The following is a 22,719-nucleotide window of genomic DNA, read 5'->3' on the forward strand; positions in this document are numbered from 1 at the left end:
GACAAGGGTTTCTTTAGAAATCATGTGTAGAAGAATGGTGAAGCGATCACTTAGCGCCCAGACGTCTATATTTCATCTTTGTCGACAGAAAAAATCTTCTTTTTTGTTTGATTATTTTAATTTCAAGTACCAGGAGCGCAGAATAAGCGGGAGGTAACGGATCACTATAGAGTCGCGTGTTCTATCATGCCGGTCCGCGTGACGGGACAATTGGTCGCATCTAGGGCGAGGAGTCACCCAATTAGCGCTCGTCTGTTAGCGTCTCGCTGGCCGAGGACCCGACTGCATCATGACATGCGTGCGTGTCGTCAGGCATTGTCTGACGACAGATATTTTAATAAACTCATATCCTATGTAAACCCACAAACTCACAAACGTCCAAGTGATTCTGAAATCTAGCTAAGGCGTATGCAACACCGCTCATCATGGCCCTACTTTATAAGTTTTATAGCCTATACTTTTAATGGCATGATCGAGTATTTCAAATACTTAAGTGATAACTTTATACACATGTACGATGTTGTGAGGATCTATCCGACGTCGAATCCGTGATAGTTCATAACGAACTCTCACCTGAGGTGGTATCACACATCGCTCACTGCTTTCAACAATGTAATAAATCAAAAATCGTCAATTTTCAGTTGTGCATGTTTTCGGAATGCTCAAAAAATGTACTATATCCCATATTATTTTTTGACATCTCATCAAAGATGAAGAAGAATATGGAAGTCTGGCCATTAACGGGGCTGACGACCGTCATAGGCTGGTTTAAGTGATCACTTTACACGCGTGTAACATTCAGCAATTCTACCCATTATTTACAACCACATTACTCAAATTCATGGAAGTTCTATATATATGAACCAATTTAGAAACCTTGTTCTTGAATCACTAGAACTTCACTAGAGACATCTATTGGTGAGATGTAAAGAAGCTTTTTATTTAGCAGAAACTCTTATATTACCATATCCCAGCAAGAGGCATATTTTTAACATAATATTTACCCGCTACAGGGCAGAAAGTGCTGTTTTTGCATTTTGAAGAAAAGGGATTGTGTAATTATTTTTTAAAATATACTAAATATTTTTCAAATGGAGAAAAAACCTTCAGGTTTTCCCTGAAAAGATCTGTTGCACAGTAAAAAGTTCAATAAGTGGCTTGATATTTATTTTTAATACATTGTATTATATTTTTAAACTTTAAAAACGATCTTCTGAAAAAATAAGTTTTTTTATATGATGTTGTTGAAAGGAGCGAGCGACATGACTAATATATTAAATAAAGAAGAAAATTGGTACCATTCATGGTACCAATGTCCTTCGGTCAATGTCAATGTCTGGAATCACCCAGATAGGACACAAAATGCCGGAGCCTCTTCTAGTGGAACGGAAGGCCTGTTGAGGACAGCCAGCTGTCCGGCTTCTCCTGAGGAGTGCAACGTGGTTTCCTCCCAGCAATGAGCAAATGCTGACAAGTTCCCGATTGGCCCACACTAGATTATCCCTCCTGTTCCCAACACAGATTCAAATAAAACATCTTTATTTAGTTGGAAGAAACAAAAATCCACTAAATGATCTATAAACCTTGTAATAAATGCAATGGATAAATATCACGATGTGTGATTATTGGCTAATAAATTAATATGAAAAATCGCAAGACTATCGGTAGCATTCTTATTGAAATCTGTAGAGAACTAAGGGAGATATGAAGGTTTAAACTTTAGATATTTTTATAAAACGAAAAACGTGCGTTCGCATACGTCATCAAATTTCCGTCATCGAACGTTTTATGACGTCATATGGTTTATTATCCATGCTTTATAGAGCTGTAATAGTAGTAGTGTGGATTGTTTGTTTACCACTACACTAACATTAGTGTTATACAAATATGAGGAAAGGGAGGGGGGTGAGAGGGTGGACCATAGACATCAACAAATAGAGCCGCCAATAATTTAGCTATGTTACAAATATTAAAATAACTCCATCGTTTCTGTGACGTCATTCATTGCCAACTTACGAAATTAACGTTTTTTCGAAGGCGAATTTACCGAAAGAAAATTATGAATAAAAATATTAATTATATCGGCTGTTATAAACACTGCACGAGTCTAATAAATCCTTTATAGGTTGAGTATGTTAAATTAGATATTCCTCCCGTCTGACAAAGATCCATTCCCATCTAAAATTAAAAAAAAACTCCAAACAGGAGTACTATTCATTGCACTACGGGGGCGTCCGAAAGTGCAATAGATGAGTCTATAAATACTCTGGCAAATTCGTGAAATGCAATTTTAGACCGAGTCCTAATGAACGCAAGATCTCTGACGCAATAAACACGGAATGACGTCATCGTTGCCCTATTTCCTGGAATGATGATATTATTTGCGCACATTAAATGGCTTCCTTGTTTTAATTTCCCTTCCCTACTTTCAATTAATGTCTCCTTATAAAGTGATGTGTCCGATAAAGCAAAGCGTAGTGGTATAGTATAGATATAGTATAGGTACAGTATAGATATAGTATAGATATAGTATAGGTATAGTATTGTGTCCGCCTCCGTAGTGTAATGGTCAGCACGCTCGGCTACCGTTCTGGAGGTCCCGGGGGGGTCAAATAAATATAAGTGATTTTTTCACTTTAATATATATTCAATATTACCCTGGACTGGTACCTGAAGCGGAGGGCTGATCGCCTTTCCTTCATGTGTAAACGATCAAGATAACACTGCGTTTATATGAAGCAGTGCCCTATGCACCATTGGGTTTTAATAATATAATAATAATGGTATAGTATAGATGTTGTTACGAACTTACACATGAATGACGTGTGAATTATATAAACTAGCATGTGAAAGAAGGTTTAAGGCTCAATGTATCGCTCACTCCTTTCAAGAAAGTCACAAATCAAAAAACGTGATTTTTCAGGAGAACGTTTTTAAAGTTTAAAAATATAATACAATGTATTAAAAATAAATATCAAGCCACTTATTGAACTTTTAACTGTGCAACAGATCTTTTAAGGTAAAACCTGAAGGTTTTTTCTCCATTTAAAAAATATTTAGTATATTTAAAAAAATAACTTAACAATACATTTTCTTCAAAATGCAAAAACAACACTTTCTGCCCTGTAGCGGGTAAATATTAAGTTAAAACTATGCCTCTTTTGCTGGAATATAGTAGATTTTCTGGGCATTCCGAAAACATGCACAACTGAAAATTGTCGATTTTTGATTTATGACGTTCTTGAAAGGAGTGAGCGATATGATAAATGGCAATTTATTTTTCTTTAAATCCAGGTAACATTCAACGTTATTTTATTAATTAATTCGGCAGTCACATTGTGGTAAAATCTGTCCATTTTTTATTTAAGTTTTGCTTGGTAAATACCACTATTTCTTAAAATCTACCGTGACACGTGTTTCGATGTATTCCGCATCATTTTCAAACACCGTATGTGAAACTAATGCTAAATTTTAGAGTTGGGTCCTTGGGACGTTGAAGGTTGAGCTGTGTCTTGTTTTTATTTATTTATTTAATATTATTTTTTAATTTTTATTTCTTATTAGTGGAAACATAGACAATAGGGGGGAGGCTTTAGTCATTGTCAAAATGTTAATTATGGGTTTACTATTATTTAACGTTCTTGAATTTTTTGCTTAAAACGCCGTTTTTGTATTGAAAAATGTAAGTTTTACATTGAAATAAATATATGGTTTTGAAAAGGAGTGAAAAAATATATATATAAGTATATTCTTAAAAAAAAAAAACAATTAAAAAAAATATGCGGGGGACACGTGTAGCTCCTTACGCATCCGGTCGTGTACAGAATGACATTTTTTCGAGAACACCATTAACCTGACGTCACCTCACGATGAGAAAATGCATGAATGTGTAAGAGGCGAAGATTATTTGTAAAGACAGATTGGTGTGGCATTACATTCTCTCTGCCTACCCCTGCGGAAAAGCGGCGTAATTAGCTAGTTTTAAGGAAGAAAATTGATCTAGAGTATAAAATCACATTTTTTTGGATCCCTCCGAGGAATTCATTCAAACGCCGGACTACTCATCGCACAAAAATTAATCAAAATAAAAAAAAAAATCTAAGAGAACGCTTAAAAAAACAGTAATTAAATTATGAAAGATCACGTATTGTATAATTTGATATGATGTCGATTAAAATGTACTTGTTACGATATAACAGTAATTTTTATAATAGTAGCAATTATTTAACATGACATTCTGTGTCGAGCCGTTACGTAAGAAAAATATGGCGGTAATTTTATCAGATAAAGATTAATTAAAATAAATATATGTATTTTTTTATTTAAAAGTAAGTAATCATAATTTGTTTTTAAATAAAAAATACTCACTCCTTTCAAGAACGTCATAAATCAAAAATCGTCAATTTTCAGTTGTGCGTGTTTTCGAAATGCCCAGAAAATGTACTGTATCCCAGCAAAAGAGACATATTTTTAACTTAATATTTACCCGCTACAGGGCAGAAAGTGTTGTTTTTGCATTTTGAAGAAAAAGTATGGTTTAATTATTTTTGAAAAAATACTAAATATTTTTCAAATGGAGAAAAAACCTTCAGGTTTTACCTAAAAAGATCTGTTATACAATAAAAAGTTCAATAAGTGGGTTGATATTTATTTTTAATACATTGTATGATATTATTGAACTTTAAAAACGTTCTCCTGAAAAATCAAGTTTTTTTATTTATGACGTTCTTGAAAGGAGTGGGCGATATATCAAAAAACTTGATTTTTCAGGATATCGTTTTTAAAGTTTAAAAATGCAAAAACAACACGTTCTGCCCTGTAGCGGGTAAATATTAAGTAAAAAATAATGCTCTTTTGTAGGAATATAGTACATTTTCTGGGCATTCTGAAAACATGCACAAATGAAAATTGACGATTTTTGATTTATGACGTTGTCGAAAGGAGTGAGCGAAATGTGTATCAACACTGGCGGCAGCTGCTTGACGGATGTTAACTTTCCACTTAACAGAAAAATTGGACTCAATTGAGATTTTAATTACTAAAAAAAACACATTTACAAGACATTTTGGTGATAGGGAACTCTTTTTGTTTACGTCTGAGAAATTGCTATCGAAAGATAATTTTTATTACTATATCAAGAGACCTTTATCAGACAGAGTATTTTGATACGTTAAATTACGTGATAAATAACACTGTTATCTCAAATCTTAATTAAAGTAATTTTATCACGTAAATAACAAATTGTCTACATACCAAATTGAATATCAGACCAAAATAAGATAAAAATCTCTTATTTGATATAAATACACGTTTTTTTACAGGTTTGGTTTCAATTGTTCCATAATTCATCAGTTAGTAAACATTTTCAAACTTTTTTATTGATTAAAATATTTCTTCTGAATTAATGTTTTACTTAGTAAATACCACTATTTCTTAAAATCTACTGTGACACGTGTTTCGATGCATTCCGCATCATTTTCAAACACCGTATGTGAAGCTAATTCTAAATTTTAGACGTTGAAGCACGTGTCACAGTAGATTTTAAGAAATAGTGGTATTTACTAAGAAAAACATTCATTAAAAATGGATAGATTTTACCACAAAGTGACTGCCGAATCAATCAATGAAAAAATATTTGTGTTTTTATTATTATATTTACACAAATATTTCAATTTCATACTATTTTTGTGAGCCTAAGCGGCTCATTATTAGAAATAGGTATCAAATTGTGGTAGAGTGGGTTCGAACCGAGAAACTCTGACTTAAGAGTCCGCGACACTAACCACGGGACCACAGCCCGACACTTTGTTTCTACAGACTGCCAATTAGACAGTTAACAGTTGATATGTATTCAATACGTTTCGCCATTTCATCGTGAATAGACTGAATGACCATTATGCGCGTCGTAGGTTCGGGAATGGGTCGAAAACAATATTCAGCTTGATCCTATTTTTAAACGCAAATTACTGTTCACCGAAGAGGCACATTTTTGGTTAAATAGCTATGGTAATAAGCAGAATTGCCGAATTTGGATCGGAGAAAACCCAGAAGCCTTTGTCGAGACGCCCTTACATCGATTAAAAGTCACTGTTCTAGATGATTCTGGCGACCCTAATCTAGACGTGGTAGCGTGTGTGTCACACTTTACGTATTCGAACATTTCCACGCGACAGCGTTCTAGTATGTTCATTCTAGCACGTAGGTACTGTGAAGCCGTTCTGACATATGATAGCAGTTCTTCATCTGGACTTTAGACCCTAATACAAAACCGATGTTATTATGTACGTTACAACAAAACACACCTTCGAAAAGGCTTACAATATATAGGTTACTGATAATGTTAAGAATGACGTCTAGATGTATCTAGACTTTACATTATTTTTCGGCATCTCAGCATAGACTGGATCTTTGTCAGATGGGAAGAATATCTAATTTAACATACTCAACCTATAAAGGATTTTGTAAGACTCGTTTTGTGTTTTTAACAGCCGATATAATTAATATTTTCATTCACAATTATCTTTAGGAAAATTCATTTTCGAAAAAACGTTATTTTCGTAAGTTGGCAATGAATGACGTCAATTAACGATGGATTTATTTTAATGTTGGTGTCATACCTAAATTATTGGCGGTTCTATTTGCTGATGTCTATGGTCCACCCTCCCACCAAACTTCCCCCACCTCTCTAATTTGTATAACACAAATGGTAGTGTAGTGGTAAACAAACAATCCACACTACTACTATTACAGCTCTATAAACCATAGAAAATAAACCACATGAAGTCATAAAACGTTCGATGACGTATGCGAACGCACGTTATTCGTTTTATAAAAATATCAAAAACCTTCATACCTCTCTTATTTCTCTACATATTTCAATAAGAATGTTACCGAAAGTCTTGTGATTTTTCATATTAATTTATTAGCCAATAGCTAATTATATAAATAAATACTATAAAATGCGCCATCGGCACAGGAAAACTCAGTGACGGCACATTTTCGCAATTTGTTATTTGTAATTTTGTATATGATGAAATGAAAAAATAAAAAAAATAAAAATTCCAACGACTTTGGTATTTTGAAACCAGTAGTCAGGAAGTTGAAGAAGTAAAAGATATCTATTTTGCTGAAATACCAGACTAGAATTTAATAAAAAAAATACAATTTACAACATTTTGAGTGTGTCCAGAACTTGTTCACAAATCTGGATTATCTCCAATTATATTTTTCAAATAATTTTTTGACATCTCATCAAAGATGAAGAAGAATTTGAGTAATGTGGTTGTAAATAATGAGTAGAATTGCTGAATGTTACACGCGTGTAAAGTGACCACTTAAACCAGCCTATGACGGTCGTCAGCCCCGTAAATGCCCAGACTTCCATATCCTCCTTATCTTTGATCAGACGTCGAAAAATAATATTAAAAAAAAACTAATATTATTTACAATATTTTTTTTCCCTATTATATAGAAAATCTCGTCGGTCAAAAATTTGAGTGAAAAAATGGAGCCAAAATAACATAAACAAATCATCTTATCATCTATGGTCAAAACAACATCATAAAATGGCGGATGTTAGCAAAAACAACGCGCTGCACGTATTCGGGCGTAATTAATTTATGATAAAATATACAGCACTCACGACCACTACATTCTCATGACTCGATCGCAAACACGCGGACTGAGTTTGTTATTGTTTACGTGATATTGATAATGGTTTATATAAACATAAATTACGTCAGTAATAACAGAGGTGGGTAAGCTCCGCTTGTTCTGAGGATCCGTGATCCGGTATTTGGAACCGGATCCATTGAACGACGGATTTTTTCGATTGTTCCATAATTCCTCCATTAGTAGACTTTTTCAAACTTATGGCAGCTTGTGCACTACAGGGAATTTTACCGTCCAGCAGTCCGGTTTTGAAAAATGAAAGCGACTACGACAATTTAGCGTGATCGAATTTACGCGCACCGTGATCACGCACCGATCGAGCACACCGATCCCAAGAAAGAAAGACAAAAGCACAAGCCAATCATCCGTTTTATATGCTAACTGAAGTGCCGGGCGGTAAAATTCCGGGTAGAAGACAAGCGCCTTATGGGCGTTTGTCCACTACAAGGAATTTTACCGTCCGGCACGTCAATTAGCGTTTTAAAACGACGATTGGCTTGTGCTTTTATCCATCTTTTTTCGGATCGAAGCTCTTGATCGGTGCGTGAACACGTTGCGCGTAAATTCCATCACGCTAAACTGTCGTAGTCGCTTTCATTTTTCAAAACCGGACTGCCGGACGGTAAAATTCCGTGTAGTGGACAAACGCCCTATGGACGTACCCTGTTAACGTATTTCGTATTTTTGGAATTACTTAACGTCCAATTGGCCCTAAATTCTACCCATGAGTTATGCAACATAGCTTATATTTCTATTTAGGCTTCATTTTTTGTAAGTTTTATAGTCTATTACCAAATGTGAGTGGGTTTGTTCTTTACGGTCAAAGTTACTTTAATGCGATGAATTCATGAGTGAAAAATTGGAACTGAAAAATTGGAAATTACGCACTGGCTCCAGCGGCATTATCAAAGTTATGATGCAATATGTTACCAACTTACTAAAATTACATATTTCGATGGTGTAATTTCGCGAATGGCAATATTTTTCTTTCAGTTCTTTATAAGTACAAATATTTTAAAATCCTTTTAAGTGTACTGCTACTCCGACTTCTAATACCATCACGCCGTTTCACTGCAGGGATGATGGAACACTACACTCGTCTGTCCTAGCTTCCTTCACATCCATACATCTAGTCATCCATGCCTTCCGATTACGTAGACTTATGGCGCCACCAGAATTTAGGTACTGCCGATAGTATAAGGTTGAAAATATGTAGCGACCCGGGATACACTGCCAGACACATAATCTCCCAAAACCTAAGACTTAAACATTTGTGTCATATGCAGGTATGAAAATGTGTTAGTAAAATCAAGTGTTTCGATTAGCTAACTCTTGACATTGTCCGCCTCCGTGGTGTAATGGTCAGCGTGTTTAGCTACCGTGCTGGAGGTCTCGGGTTCGATTCCCAGGGGGGGAGGTGAAAATAAATATTAGTGATTTAACACTGTAATATTTATTTAATATTATCCTGGACTGGTTCCTGAAGCGCAAGAGTGATCACCTTGCCTTCATGTAAGTAATGATCAAGATAACACTGCGTCAATTTGATGCAGTGCCCTATGCACCATTAGGTGCGGATAAGGGTTATAATAAAAAACTCTTGACAAAGAGCTCACAATATAGTATGTTTCCAACTCTCTTAAATGGTGAGAAGTTCTCTTAAAAGTGAGTGGCCGAAGCAACGAGACGTTTGTTCATGTGATCATGGCTCGGCGCAGAACGAAGGTTCGTTCGTGAACGAGATTCACTCGAAACCGGGATCCGCATCTCGCGGTCGGCGTATCTGAACGGGTCATCAAGATTCGTTTACGAATGACCCACGTCTATTCAGTAAATAATGCTCGAATACTTGGCACAAAATGTACGCAATGTTAATTTTGTGAGAAAACACAAAACGCACAAAACCCAAACGTTCAAAGGTGGCTTGAAGGTGAAACGGAAAACTGAATCATAAATTGAAGGTTTTATCGGGTAGATGTCTCACCATGAATAGGGCATAACTTATCATTTATCGTAGTATGTACATAATATGTAATATAACCTCGTATTCCACCGCAAACGCTCGCTAGCAGCTGTTTTTATTTAAATTTATAATACTTTTATTTTATATAGACGCTGCATTCTGATAAAAATATGCATTCTACTTCTGTTTCAATAGATACGCTACCGAAATATTTAATTGAAATGGCCAGTACCTCTGCCAAGTCAGAATACGTCAAGAAGCTAGAAAATATCGAGAATTGTAGCCAGTTTGGCTTAGGTCAAGATTAGACATCGATCCCAGGTTCGTTTGCGCATTTCCGATGGTCAATTTATATAAAATGAAAAGTAAATAAAAAATTATATGTTTAAAAAAGTTATCAGCTTGACGTATTTTTAGCAGATATATTCGGTCTGTATTATTTGTATGTTTATGTATAAATAAAACATGCTGAATTATTATGTATAATAATTGAATATTGGAGATTTTACACTGGCTAAAATAAATGAGAGAAAACGTGAAAAAATGACTGATAAATGACAGTAAATATTTAAATATTTGGGACCAAAACAACGTGACCAATATGAAAAATAACTTAGTTTTTAAAAAATTAACGAAATATTTGACAGCAAAAAACTGCGCAATATAAAGGAAGATTTAAGTAATTATAATACATATACAATTAGGAAAAAACCTGACCCATAATGTCAAAAGAAAATAAAATGTAGTTAAAATAAAATTATCACAAAGTATATGATTTTTAAAGTTAAATTCTTGAAAATTATTTGACAGATGAAAAACCAAAGAAAACAATAGAACGATTTCAAAATCAGAATTTACTTACCAAAGGTACCTATTTATTATTTATAATTTCAATAAAGTGACGCATGCACACATGCAGATGTCATAATACCAATTAGCCCATTTTTCTAGGCAAGTACCCAGTACCTAGAGAGTTGTTTTTTATTTATTTTTATTACATACACGTCAAAACAATGAAAAATAAAACATGTTTGCTCACCGAAATCGATGAATTGCTTTATAGAGAGCGGCGAGGGATTGAATTGTGAGTAAAAATCCAACATTTTCGTCATGTGGCTGAATATGGGGCTTGCCAGCTTCATTTTTGATAATTTTAATTCACACTTTTCAAAACTAAGAGTGGAGTTTTATGATTCTCACGCAAAACAAGCTGCGGCGAACAGCACAAAAAACATACTCGAGATATTTGATAGCGACGTATTAACTCCCATATCCCGTACCTACTAACCTTGGGTTTATACCTACTGCAGCCGCGGTCATGTCATTTCGTGTTTGGTATATTGAATTCGACGATAAAATGAGACACATTAGTAAAAAATGCCATCTAACATTTTTGCACAATTTAAATACGATGTAACCTTTTTACTAAAGTGTTTTTACTGGTAAAATTATTTGCTCGCACTGTAGCGATGCCAGTACAACCTAGCGGAATATTTTTGAAGTATAAAATATAAATGCTGCCTGAACTGCTGTATATTTAGAAATATATATTTGTATTATTTTTGTTAAATTGTGACAACTTAACTAATTTGAAGGTTTGTGCAACATTTTTAAACATAATTTTTAAGGGTCTCGTACATATGATACATATATGTATATTTTGTAAACTACAACATACACAATCTAATACAATTTAAGGCATGTAACCCCGAGTGTCCCAGCTATTGCTGTTATTCTACTTTTTTTCTCTCTCTCTCTACCCTATATTTCTCCTTAATTTCCTTTCCCATATAACATTAATGTATATCACTTTCGTCATCTGTATCTGATAAAACATATTCCACTTATATTGATTATCCTGCCTTATTTATTTATTGAATAATTTGTATAGTGCCGTTTTCATAAGAAATTACTTCAAGGGTGCTGTATTTAACAATCAGAAATATTATCACGATTGATGTCATATTACGGTGATTCGTTGCAGTGCCCTTTGCACCATTTGGACGCAGAAAGGGCCCAGAATAAAAATAGCACTTCTTCGTGTTCTCGTGTTTTGGTTATGCGTGATGGTTGCTCATTAACTATTGTCCTTTCTCTTTCACCACTGTTTAAATATAAATAAACATGCTTCTTACCTTGTGTTTTTTTACATGCCTATTTACCATACCCGTTAATTATTTCATATTTTGCCGTGTTAATTTTGTTTGTTTTTTTTCCCTTTTTATTAAAAAAAATACTTTTTCGTTCATGTTAACCTTAATTCCAAAATGAGTAATAGAAATTACTCATCGGGAATATTATAAATGTGACTTATGTAAGTAATATATTTTCAAATAAATTAATTGAAATATTGATTTTAATAAAACGTCGTTTCTATATAACGACGTTAACACTTTACTTTAATATAATTTTTTAAGAAGTTTAAAAAAATCTCTTTTCAAACTTAATACTTTTTTATTTATTTTTTTTGTCGATCTGACAGCATTTTCGCATCTGTCAAAAATCTCGACCATTTCGTTCTGTATTCCATCCGCGTTATTCAAATGTCAAATAAATATGTTTGTATGCGAAATTCACAAAACTTAGCTGTTATTTAATTTTATTAGAAAAAAGTGTAAATAAAGTGTTATTTTGAATCATTTTCTGTACTTTTAATGCGAGAAAACTCGCATTTTTCCTTTTTAAAAAACCTGTTTTTGACGCCTGGCACAATGGCGTGTCGGCTGACTCGGACGCTAACTTTAGAGCTCGTTTCCGAACACGAAAAAATACACGATTAAAACAGAAGAAACCGATTTATTTTGTGTTGTACAATAATATTTTTTAAAAGTGGAATTTTTGTTTATATGTCAGATAATTTTTATATTGTTTTTTTTTTCCTTTTTTAAAAAGTTTTTTTTTCGTAAAAATGTGTGTTTTGCGGCAGCCCTGGATTTAAGTTCTAATTTGGTGGATTTAAAAAAAGTTTTTGCCCAAATTAATGTTATTATTATTATTATTTATTAAAAAGTAATGTCGGGAGAAGCCTATAGTGAGGATGAAGAGGTTTTTTATCCAATAGTTGATATTCAAGAAGGAATAGCCAACGATGAAAATATAAGCGATGAAAATTTGGACCAGAATGGATGTGACAGAACGGTATTTATTTTTCATTTGTATTTTCATAATTTTTTTATGTAACTAATTTAACTAAGGCAGATAGAATAGAACACAACACCAATCTGTCTTCGCCTCTTCCACATTCATGCATCTCCTCATACATTCATTCAAACCCTTTTCCGCACCCTATGGTGCATAGGGCACTGCATCATATAAACGTAGTGTTATCTTGATTATTATTAACACATGAAGTAAAGGTGATCAGCCCTCCTCTTTAGATACCAGTCCAGGGTTATATTGAATGAATATTATAGTGAAAAAACCACTAATATTTATTTGACCCCCCCTGGGAATCGAACTCGGGACCTCCAATATGGTAGCCGAGCGTGCTGATCATTACTCTACGGTGGCGGACTAGCCACCTCATACATTAGCTCCTCATACATATCTCTAGATTATTCCTACTCCTGACCTAACTTGAAATACTTGATCATTCCAAGTTTTCCTCAGTCTTCCTCTGCTTCTTTTTCTAGATTACATTTTTTATTTTTTTCACCTAAAATAATATTTTTATGTATAGATTATATACTTCTTTAAAATGTAACTTTCTTTTAAAATCACTATAAATATTTTACATTAAATTAATACTAAAACTCTATTTTAGCTCGTTAGCTTTGAAACCTGAGTATGGGGTATGTGTTATTTAAGTATGGGGTAAGCAGTAAACTTATCCGAGGCATCCGAGCATCCTTGTACGAGGATAGCACTGCATGCATAAGGGTTAGGCTAAAGGTGTTAAACAGGGATGTGTAATGTCACCGTGGCTGTTTAACCTATACATGGATAATTGCATGAAAGAACTGAAAGATTTAAATGTTGGGGCTAGAATGAATAATTTGACTGTCTGTTGCCTTTTGTATGCTGACGATGCTGTCCTTGCCGATAGCAGAGAAGACCTGCAGGCGTTGGTGACAAAAGTGTATAATGTGTGCAAGGAAAGCGATTTATTGATGAATGTTAGCAAATCCAAGATTATGGTTTTTGAAAGAGAAGAATGCAGATCTGAATGTGAAATATAGGTAAACGGAGAGATTTTGGAACAGGTAGATGATTTCGTGTATTTGGGTAGTATGTTTTCTAGGGATGGAAAGATTGATAAAGACATAGAAAGGAGAGTGAATGCTGGGAACAAAGTGAATGGTGCACTGAAATCAGTTAAAGCAAATAAAAACCTATCAGCGGAAGCTAAACTGGCAGTGCACAACGGAGTCCTGGTTCCAACTCTGATGTATGGAAGTGAAACATGGAGTTGGCAAAAGAAGGATGAAAGTAGACTGAATGCAGTCGAAATGCGATCTCTCAGAAGAATGTGCGACAAAACGATGTATGATAGATGTACGAATAGTGAAATAAGGAAGGAATGCAAAGCTGAGATAAGCATTATCGATAAAATTAAGAAAGGTGCATTGAGATGGTTTGGACATGTAGAACGAATGAGTGAGGAAAGAACGGTAAAACAAATTTATGAGGCGAATGTTAGCGGGAAAAGAAGCAGAGGAAGACCGAGAAAAACTTGGCACGATCAGGTACGCCAAATACTTGAAAGTGGTCAGGTTAGGAGTCGTAACAATCGGCGGGTATGTATGAGGAGATGCATGAACGTGGAAGAGGCGAAGAATGTTTGCAAGGACAGAGTGGTGTGGCGCTCTATTCTCTCTGCCTACCCCTGCGGGGAAGCGGCGTGATGGTTAGTTAGTTAGTTAGTTAGCTTAGTTAGTTAGCTTAGTTAGAAACCAGTAGAGACATAATTAAGTTATAATAAAATGTTTATAGTGATTTTAAAACAAATTTACATTTTAATTATACTTTAATTTTATTATCGTGGAGTTCGTTGGTATTATTGCAGATTTCATTTTTGTGGATACTCATTAATGCGTATCTGTTTCATTTTTCAGGAGAAGAAAATTACGCACAGGAAAAATGCTAGAAGGAAACATGATGAAGACACCGTACTGCCGGACCAGCTCTCAGAAGAAAGGCAAACGGAGACTGGGCACGCCAACAAAAACAAACTCAGCAGAAAAACCCTCAAACGGTTGTTCAAGAAGAATAAAAAAGAGAAAAAAAAAGACAGGAAGAAACGAGTTGACGATCCGGAGAATGGCTTTGAGTTTTGTACGCTGGATGATGTACTGGAAATAAAACAGGAGGTTTTGAGTGATAATGAAAATGGGAAGGTAATAATACAGTAATCTATGGATGTAGTACTTTACTATATCGCTCACTCCTTTCAAGAACGTCATAAATCAAAAAACTTGATATTTCAGGAGAACGTTTTTAAAGTTTAAAAATATAATACATTGTATTAAAAATAAATATCAAGCCACTTACTGAACTTTTTGCTGTGCAACACATCTTTTTAGGTAAAACCTGAAGGTTTTTTCTCCATTTGAAAAATATTTAGTATATTTAAAAAATTAATTAAACTATACCTTTTCTTCAAAATGCAAAAACAACACTTTCTGCCCTGTAGTGGGTAAATATTAAGTTTAAAATATGCCTCTTTTGCTGGGATACAGTACATTTTCTGGGCATACCGAAAACATGCAAAACTGAAAATTGACCATTTTTGATTTATGACATTCTTGAAATGAGTGCGCGATATATCTTGTTTTTACCCTTATTAGAATCCAATGGTGCATAAGGCACTGCATTGTATTAATGCAGTATCATCTTAACACATATTATTTATTGATTCGGCATTAACTTTGTGGAATGACATGTTGATTATTTAAAAAAAATTAAACACTTGAATGTAGCACTTAATGAGTGTTATTTATTTAGTTTCGAAAACTTACAGATGTTTTCATCTTCTGGTAAAAATTAAAACTGAAACTAGTCATATGTATAAATAAAACTCATTAAGTGGTATATTCAAGTGTTTAATTTTAAAAAAATCATTTTAACACATTGTTTGCAGGAAACGCTTAAAAGCATATTTTACATACTGTTTAATACTTTTTAATACCAGGTTAGGAGTCAAAATAATCGGCGGGTATGTATGAGGAGATGCATAAATGTGGAGTGTTTGCAAAGAAAGAGTGGTATGGCTTTCTATTCTCTCTGCCTACCCTTGCGGCGTGATGGTTAGTTAGTTAGTGAAAAAACACTTTCCTTATCATTTAGTTAGATAGTTATCATAATAATACATTTTTTGTGGGAAACGCTTAAAAGCGTCTTTAACATGCTGATAGTAGAGAGCCAGAGTTTTTTTATATATAGATGGCACTGGCCAAAATAAAGCATAAAGAGCAATTTTCGTTTTGTACTTATTTTCAATTTAGTTGAGCTTTTTTTACGATTAATCTCTAATTTTTTTCCAGACCGAGCCGGAATCAGATGATGATATTCCTTTATCGCGTTTAGATCACAAGAAGGTGAAAACTGACGAAGATTTTGTATCTAAATTATACGCTTTATCTAACGAAGAGAACAATTCCACTGATAAGTATGGTTCATTTAATTATGTATTATGTAATATTCTCATAATAATAAAAGATTTAGTTAATTTTTTTTTTCATTCTAACCCCTATCCGCACCCCAATGGTGCATAGGGCACTGCGTCTTATAAACGCAATGTTATGTCGATCGTTTTACACATGAAGGAAAGGTGATCAGCCCTCCGCTTCAGGTACCAATCCAGGGTAATATTGAATAAATATTACAGTGAAAAAATCACTTGTAATTATTTGGACCTCCAGACCTCCAGAACGGTAGCCGAGCGCGCTGACAGTTAGACTACGGAGGCGGATGTCCAAATACTTGTTCACAAATCTGGATTATCTCCAATTGTAGGAGTTATTTTTCATATTATTTTTTGACATCTGAACATAGATAAGATCTTCTTCATCTATCTTGAGATGTAAAAAAATAACTCCTAATTGGAAATAATCCAGATTTGTGATTAAGTATTTAGACACACTCAAAATGTGTTAATTATTTATTATATCAGACACTGGAGTATTCACCCTACAGATGAGATGTCAATATTAGTTTATTTGTTTGTTTTTTTAGTTGAATAGAAAAATTTAAAGCATTATAATATTTGAATGCCTCTTCTTTGTTAGATATAGAGAATTGATAAAGAATTCGTATGGAGGGCATTTTAATGACTTTAAATGTTTGCATATCGATAGCATTGAATAATTATGTTTGAGACTTCTGAAAGGCTTTGAAAAGGCCTTTTTGGGGCCTATAAATGGGTTTGGCATAACCCTATTCATATATCATATAGTGTTCTTATTTGGGGCTTATAAGAAAGGTTTAAATGGTATATAAAACGCATTAGTGATCCAATTCGGGCCATTTAGATGGTTTCAAAAGAGTTCCTATAGAAGGCATTTTCTACTGCTATTTGTGGCATGCAATTGGTCTTGTATAGAAGGCTTTTTAAATTGCCTTCTATTAAAGTATTTACTGCTGCTATTTGTGGCATTTAAAAGGCTTTAAATAGCTCCCTATAGAAAGCATTGTCTGCTGCTATTTGTTGCATTAAAAAGGCTTCAAATAGCCCTCTGTAGAAGGCATTTACTGCTGCTATTCGTGGCATTCAGGAGGCTATAAATAGCCCCCTATAGAAAGCATTTTCAGCTGCTATTTGTGACATTCACAAAGCTTTAAATAGCCCCCTTTATAAGGCATTCAAAGCTGCTATTTGTGGCATTCAGAAGGCTATAGCCCGCTATAGAAGGCATTTACTGCTGCTATTTTTGGCATTTAGATGGCTTCAAATGAACTTATATTGGAGTGACCCTGTATTGAGGGCGTTTAATGCTTCTATTTGATTCATACAAAATGTTTTTTTCTGATTCTATTTCGGGCATTGGGAGGCACTGAATATCTCTATAAGGAAATCATTGAATGTTTAAATATATATAGAAGGCACTGAATTGTTTAGTGCTGCAAGATATTAATTTTTTTCGTTGATTTCGTTATCGCTTTAAAATCATAATTTAATTTACAGTCGTAAAGTAAAGAAGCTCACAATTAAGAAAATCAAGAAAGAGGTGATGCCCGAGGAAGAAGAAGAGGAAGAGGAAGGGGAAGAACTTGATCAAGAAGTACCTCCGAACACAGAATTGAAATGTGTGGAATGTGACAAAGTGTTTAAGAATGAAGGGCCCTTCAAGACGCATATCAAGTAAGTGAAGTGTCCTATAATAATAATAATAATAATAAATTTGGATAACTTATATAGCGCCATTTTCGTAAAAAAAATACCTCAAGGGCGCTTCACTGTGAATGAATTGGGGAAAATATTAGGATGGAAATGATTTAGCAAACAAATGTGTTTTTAGTCTTTTTCTAAAGATCATCTCACTCTCACTATTTCTAACCATTGGTGGAAGAGCATTCCACGCCGTCGGTCCTGCAACAGCAAAAGCACGCTCGCAAAATTTAGTGCGTTGGTTGCGAGCTGGTAAGATCACTTTGCCCATTGCGGATGTTGTAGCCGATCGAAGCGTGAGACTTATATTATATTTTGGAATTGCAACATGTTTAACCTCTAAGCTGCTCGATTTCGAGTGTCAAACTTTTCGTCCCGTGCTGGATTATTTTACATTACAATATTATTACAAAAAAAGCATATTTTTTGTAGTGAAACTTTCGGAACTCGCTCGGATATCTATTATAGATGTTCACAGTTCAGTGCTGCAGAACAGCGTTTTCAGGTTCAGTGCTGCAGAATAGCGTTTATTATTTAATATAATTTTGTTCTTAAGTTATACATATTTATATATATACATATATTTATTATTATTTTTTTATTTATTGGACACTGTCTATCCTCAGTAGGTATTTGGAGATACCTGTTCTGAGGTAGGCAGGGTATGCTTATTCTTTTTATAATACAGCTTTATATATTTTTAATGATAATATAAAAGTGGTAAGACTGAAATAATATGAAATAATAATTATAAAATGAAAGCAAATAGAGAGTTGAACTAAAAGAAAAGTAAAATCTAAAGGAGTAATATTATAAAATTAGAAAATAGGATTATATAATTATAAAACACTGACACATAGATTAATCACACACAAACTTTAATTTGGTGCTCCAGCTGGGATCTTCCAATTTTTAGGAGCCATTCTTTTGTGTGCATTTTGAATTTATTTCCAACTGAACATAATATTTCTTGTGGGAGCATATTATAAATTTTAGGGCCTATAAAATTAGAATGTCTTTGGGCAAACGAAGATCTCACACGAGGAAAATTTATTTTGCCTTCAGTTTTTGATCTTGTGCTTTTAGTGTGGTTAATAACGTATGGCTCTTTGTTTTTGTGTAAGTCCTCTAAATACAGTACACAATAAAAAGGACCTTTATGTTTAGATATGATTTTACGAACGCACTAGCGTGGTCTTTAGAAGTACCTTAAGAAGAAGAAGAAGAAGAAAATGCATATGTAATGGAATTCGATTTTATTTTTTAGAATATATATCTAAAAAATATTTTTACCATTTTTAACTTCTTTCAATAACTCTTTTCTTTTCAAAACCATGTATTTATTTAGAAGGAAAATATCATTTTACCGTATTTTAAGCAAAAAATTCAATTTTGTCAAATGTCACCTGGGTTTAAAGAAAATTAACTTACAACATTTTAAGTTTGTCCAAATACTTGTTCACAAAATCTGGATTATCTCCAATTACAGGAGTTATTTTCATATTATTTTTTGATATCTCATCAAACTTACAACCGTCATAGACATCTCACCAATAGATGTCCCTAGTGAAGTTCTAGTGATTCATGAACAAGGTTTCTAAATTGGTTCATATATATAGAACTTCCAAGAATTTGAGTAGTGTGGTTGTCAATAATGGGTAGAATTGGTGAATGTTACACGTGTGTAAAGTGATCACTTAAACCAGCCTATGACGGTCGTAAGCCCCGTAAATGCCCAGACTTCCATATTCTTCTTCATCTTTGATGAGATATCAAAAAATTATATGAAAATTAACTTGCAAATTATCATATACTGGGACTTAATAAATTGAGAATGGTGTTTTTTTTAAAACTATTTGTTACAGTATCTATTTTTGACAGGTTTTGTAAATTTTGTGAATTATAATGTAAAAATATTATGTTTTTTCAATGTATTATTTTTATTTTTTACAGAAAAGTTCATCAAAGACCATACTTCTGCACTGTATGCTTAAAAATATTTAAAAAACGGAGTCATCTTATCGAACATCTGAAGTGCCATACTATCGTGCGTCCTTTTAGGTAAACAATTTGTTAACTAACTCAGTAACCATCATGCCACTTTCCGCAGCGATGAGCAGAGATAATAGAATGCCACACCACTCTTTCTTGGCAAACAATCTTCACTTCTTCCACATTCATGTACCCGCTGATTACTCCGACTCCTAACCTGACTGCTTTCAAGTGTTTGAAATACCTGATTGTGTCAAGTTTTTCTCGGTCTTCCTCAGCTACTTTTTCAAACTACATTTGTCTCATCAATTTGTTTTACTGTTCTTTCCTCACTCGTTCGTACCACATGTCCAAAGCATCTCAACACACCTTTCTTCATATCGCTCACTCCTTTCAAGAACGTCATAAATCAAAAAACTTGATTTTTCGAGAGAACGTTTTTAAAGTTTAAAAAGAAATCACAATGTATTAAAAATAAACAGGAAGCCACTTATTGAACTTTTTACTGTGCAACAGATCTTTTTAGGTAAAACCTGAAGGTTTTTTCTCCATTTGAAAAATATTAAGTATATTTAAAAAAATAATTAAACAATACCTTTTCATCAAAATGCAAAAACAACATTTTCTGCCCTGTAGTGGGTAAATATAAAGTTAAAAATATGCCGCTCTTGCTGGTATATAGTACATTTTCTGGGCATTCCGAAAACATGCACAGCTCAAAATTCACGAATCTTGATTTATGACGTTCTTGAAAGGAGTGAGCGATATATTGTTTGGAGAAATAAAAAGACTTATAAATATAAATATAGTTATAAAACAAACCCTGAAGAGGTTGCTTCCACAGGTTGTTTCCGAAACTGGTTTTTAATAAAAAAGTGAGTGGATCAAAAAACATTTTTTTTTTCCAAATAACATATTACAATGATCCACAAAGTTAATGCTTTCAATATTCAAAATACACCTTTCTTAATTTTATCCATAATGCTTATCTCAGCTTTGCATTCCTTTATTAGTTTTTAATGTATTGTACAATACTGTTTAAAATAATTTTTTGCTTTTCAGTTGCGAATTGTGTGACAAGACATTCAAGGCAGTAGCTTCGCTCAAGAAACACATCAAATTGTACCATTTCGAACCGGAAAAAAGGACATTTTCCTGCGATATCTGTTCCAAGGTAACGCACTAAACTACAGGCTAATTTTTTAACATCTCAACATCAAACCCTTATCCGCACCCCAATGGTGCATAAGGCACTGCATCATACAAACGCAGTGTTATCTTGATCGTTAACACATGAAGGAAAGGTGATCAGCCTGGTACCAGTCCAGGGTAATATGGAATAAATATTAGAGGTAAAAAATCACTTATATTTATTTGACCCCCCTGGGAATCGAACCCGGGACCTCCAGAACGGTAGCCGAGTGTGCTAACCATTACACTACGGAGGCAGAAGAAGAAAAATATGGAAGACTGGGTAATTTTTTTTTAAAAGAGAAATATTTGTGTTTTTTATTATTTACACAAATATTTCAATGTCATACTATTTCTGTGAGCCTAAGCGGCTCATTATTAGAAATAGGTATCAAATTGTGGTAGAGTGGATTCGAACCGAGAAACTCTGACTTAAGAGTCCGCGACACTAACCACGGGACCACAAGCCGACACAATTACACATTTACACGACACATTTATTTACAGGGTTTACGACCCGTCATAGGCTAGTTTAAGCAGTCACTTTACACGTGTGTAAAATTCACCATTCTAATCATGATTGACAACGACACTACTCAAATTTTGGAAGTCGTACATATATGACCAATTTTATGATGTTCCATGATTGAGTTCTTATTATATGTACTAACTAACTAACTAACTAACCATCACGCCGCTTCCCCGCAGAGGTAGGCAGAGAGAATAGAGCGCCACTCCACTCTGTCCTTGCAAACATTCTTCGCCTCTTCCACGTTCATGCATCTCCTCATACATACCCGCCGATTGTTACGACTCCTAACCTGACCACTTTCAAGTATTTGGCGTACCTGATCGTGCCATGTTTTTCTCGGTCTTCGTCTGCTTCTTTTCCCTCTAACATTCGCCTCATAATATGTACTGTTTATTTAAATATAAAAATGAAAAATAATAATAATCATCACTTCCCAATGACAGGTCGTAAACTCTGTAAATGCCCATACTTTCATATTCTCATCTTAATAGTCTTCTTCGTCTATATTGATATATGACGGCCCGAAACCGATTGACGACGTTTTAATCCATTTATTTTTTGTGTATCATTATCATCTTCATCCTATTATTATTATTATTATTATCATATTCTTGATAAAAAAAAATTCTAGGTGTTGTCCTCGGCGACATGTCTGGAAGAACACATTCGTCTGCACACGGGAGAAAAACCAACCAACTGTGAATTGTGCGGAAAATGTAAGAAAAATATATTTTAATGTCTTTATGTCTTTATATGATACCCAAGAATGGGCATTTTCATTTAACTTTTAAATAAAAGAGAATTATTTGTGTTTTTATTATTTACATATATTATTTCATACTATTTCTGTGAGCCTTAGTGGCTCATTATTAGTAATAGGTATCAAACTGTGGTAGAGTGGGTTCAAACCGAGACTCGTTCTGACTTAAGAGTCCGGGACACTGACCACGGGACCACAACCCGACACAAAATAAAAAGTAACGGCTAAAATGAGCCAATTTAGTCGGTACCATCTTCTCTATTATAACCAAGTTTGACTATTTA

At 33.9% G+C, this 22,719-nt stretch overlaps 2 protein-coding genes across 5 annotated transcripts in view; one reads left to right on the top strand and one right to left on the bottom strand.

Annotated features, from left to right (window-relative positions):
* The window catches only part of Pdk (pyruvate dehydrogenase kinase), a 34,207-nt gene extending 23,334 nt beyond the window's left edge, over positions 1-10,873 (bottom strand). For both annotated transcript variants that reach the window (XM_088268466.1, XM_088268464.1), the window contains exon 1: positions 10,674-10,873. In XM_088268466.1, the coding sequence (XP_088124592.1) occupies positions 10,674-10,776 (103 nt within the window). In that variant the 5' untranslated portion in view covers positions 10,777-10,873. The remainder of the gene's footprint in view (positions 1-10,673) is intronic.
* A 1,250-nt stretch (positions 10,874-12,123) lies between these two features.
* Positions 12,124-22,719, top strand: part of LOC148304335 (uncharacterized) — a 33,642-nt gene continuing 23,046 nt past the window's right edge. The window contains exons 1-8 of one of the 3 annotated variants that reach the window (XM_088268469.1): positions 12,175-12,192; positions 12,561-12,772; positions 14,689-14,970; positions 16,117-16,241; positions 17,757-17,933; positions 19,914-20,021; positions 21,015-21,126; positions 22,307-22,391. In XM_088268469.1, the coding sequence (XP_088124595.1) occupies positions 12,647-12,772; positions 14,689-14,970; positions 16,117-16,241; positions 17,757-17,933; positions 19,914-20,021; positions 21,015-21,126; positions 22,307-22,391 (1,015 nt within the window). In that variant the 5' untranslated portion in view covers positions 12,175-12,192; positions 12,561-12,646. Of the gene's footprint in view, positions 12,773-14,688; positions 14,971-16,116; positions 16,242-17,756; positions 17,934-19,913; positions 20,022-21,014; positions 21,127-22,306; positions 22,392-22,719 lie in introns of all 3 variants that reach the window. The other 2 variants (XM_088268468.1, XM_088268467.1) reach the window with 2 other exon arrangements.

Source organism: Brachycentrus maculatus, unplaced genomic scaffold (assembly GCF_059751285.1).
Source record: "Brachycentrus maculatus isolate JH-2025_06_01 unplaced genomic scaffold, ASM5975128v1 h1tg000324l, whole genome shotgun sequence".
Classification (NCBI taxonomy): Eukaryota; Metazoa; Arthropoda; class Insecta; order Trichoptera; family Brachycentridae; genus Brachycentrus; species Brachycentrus maculatus.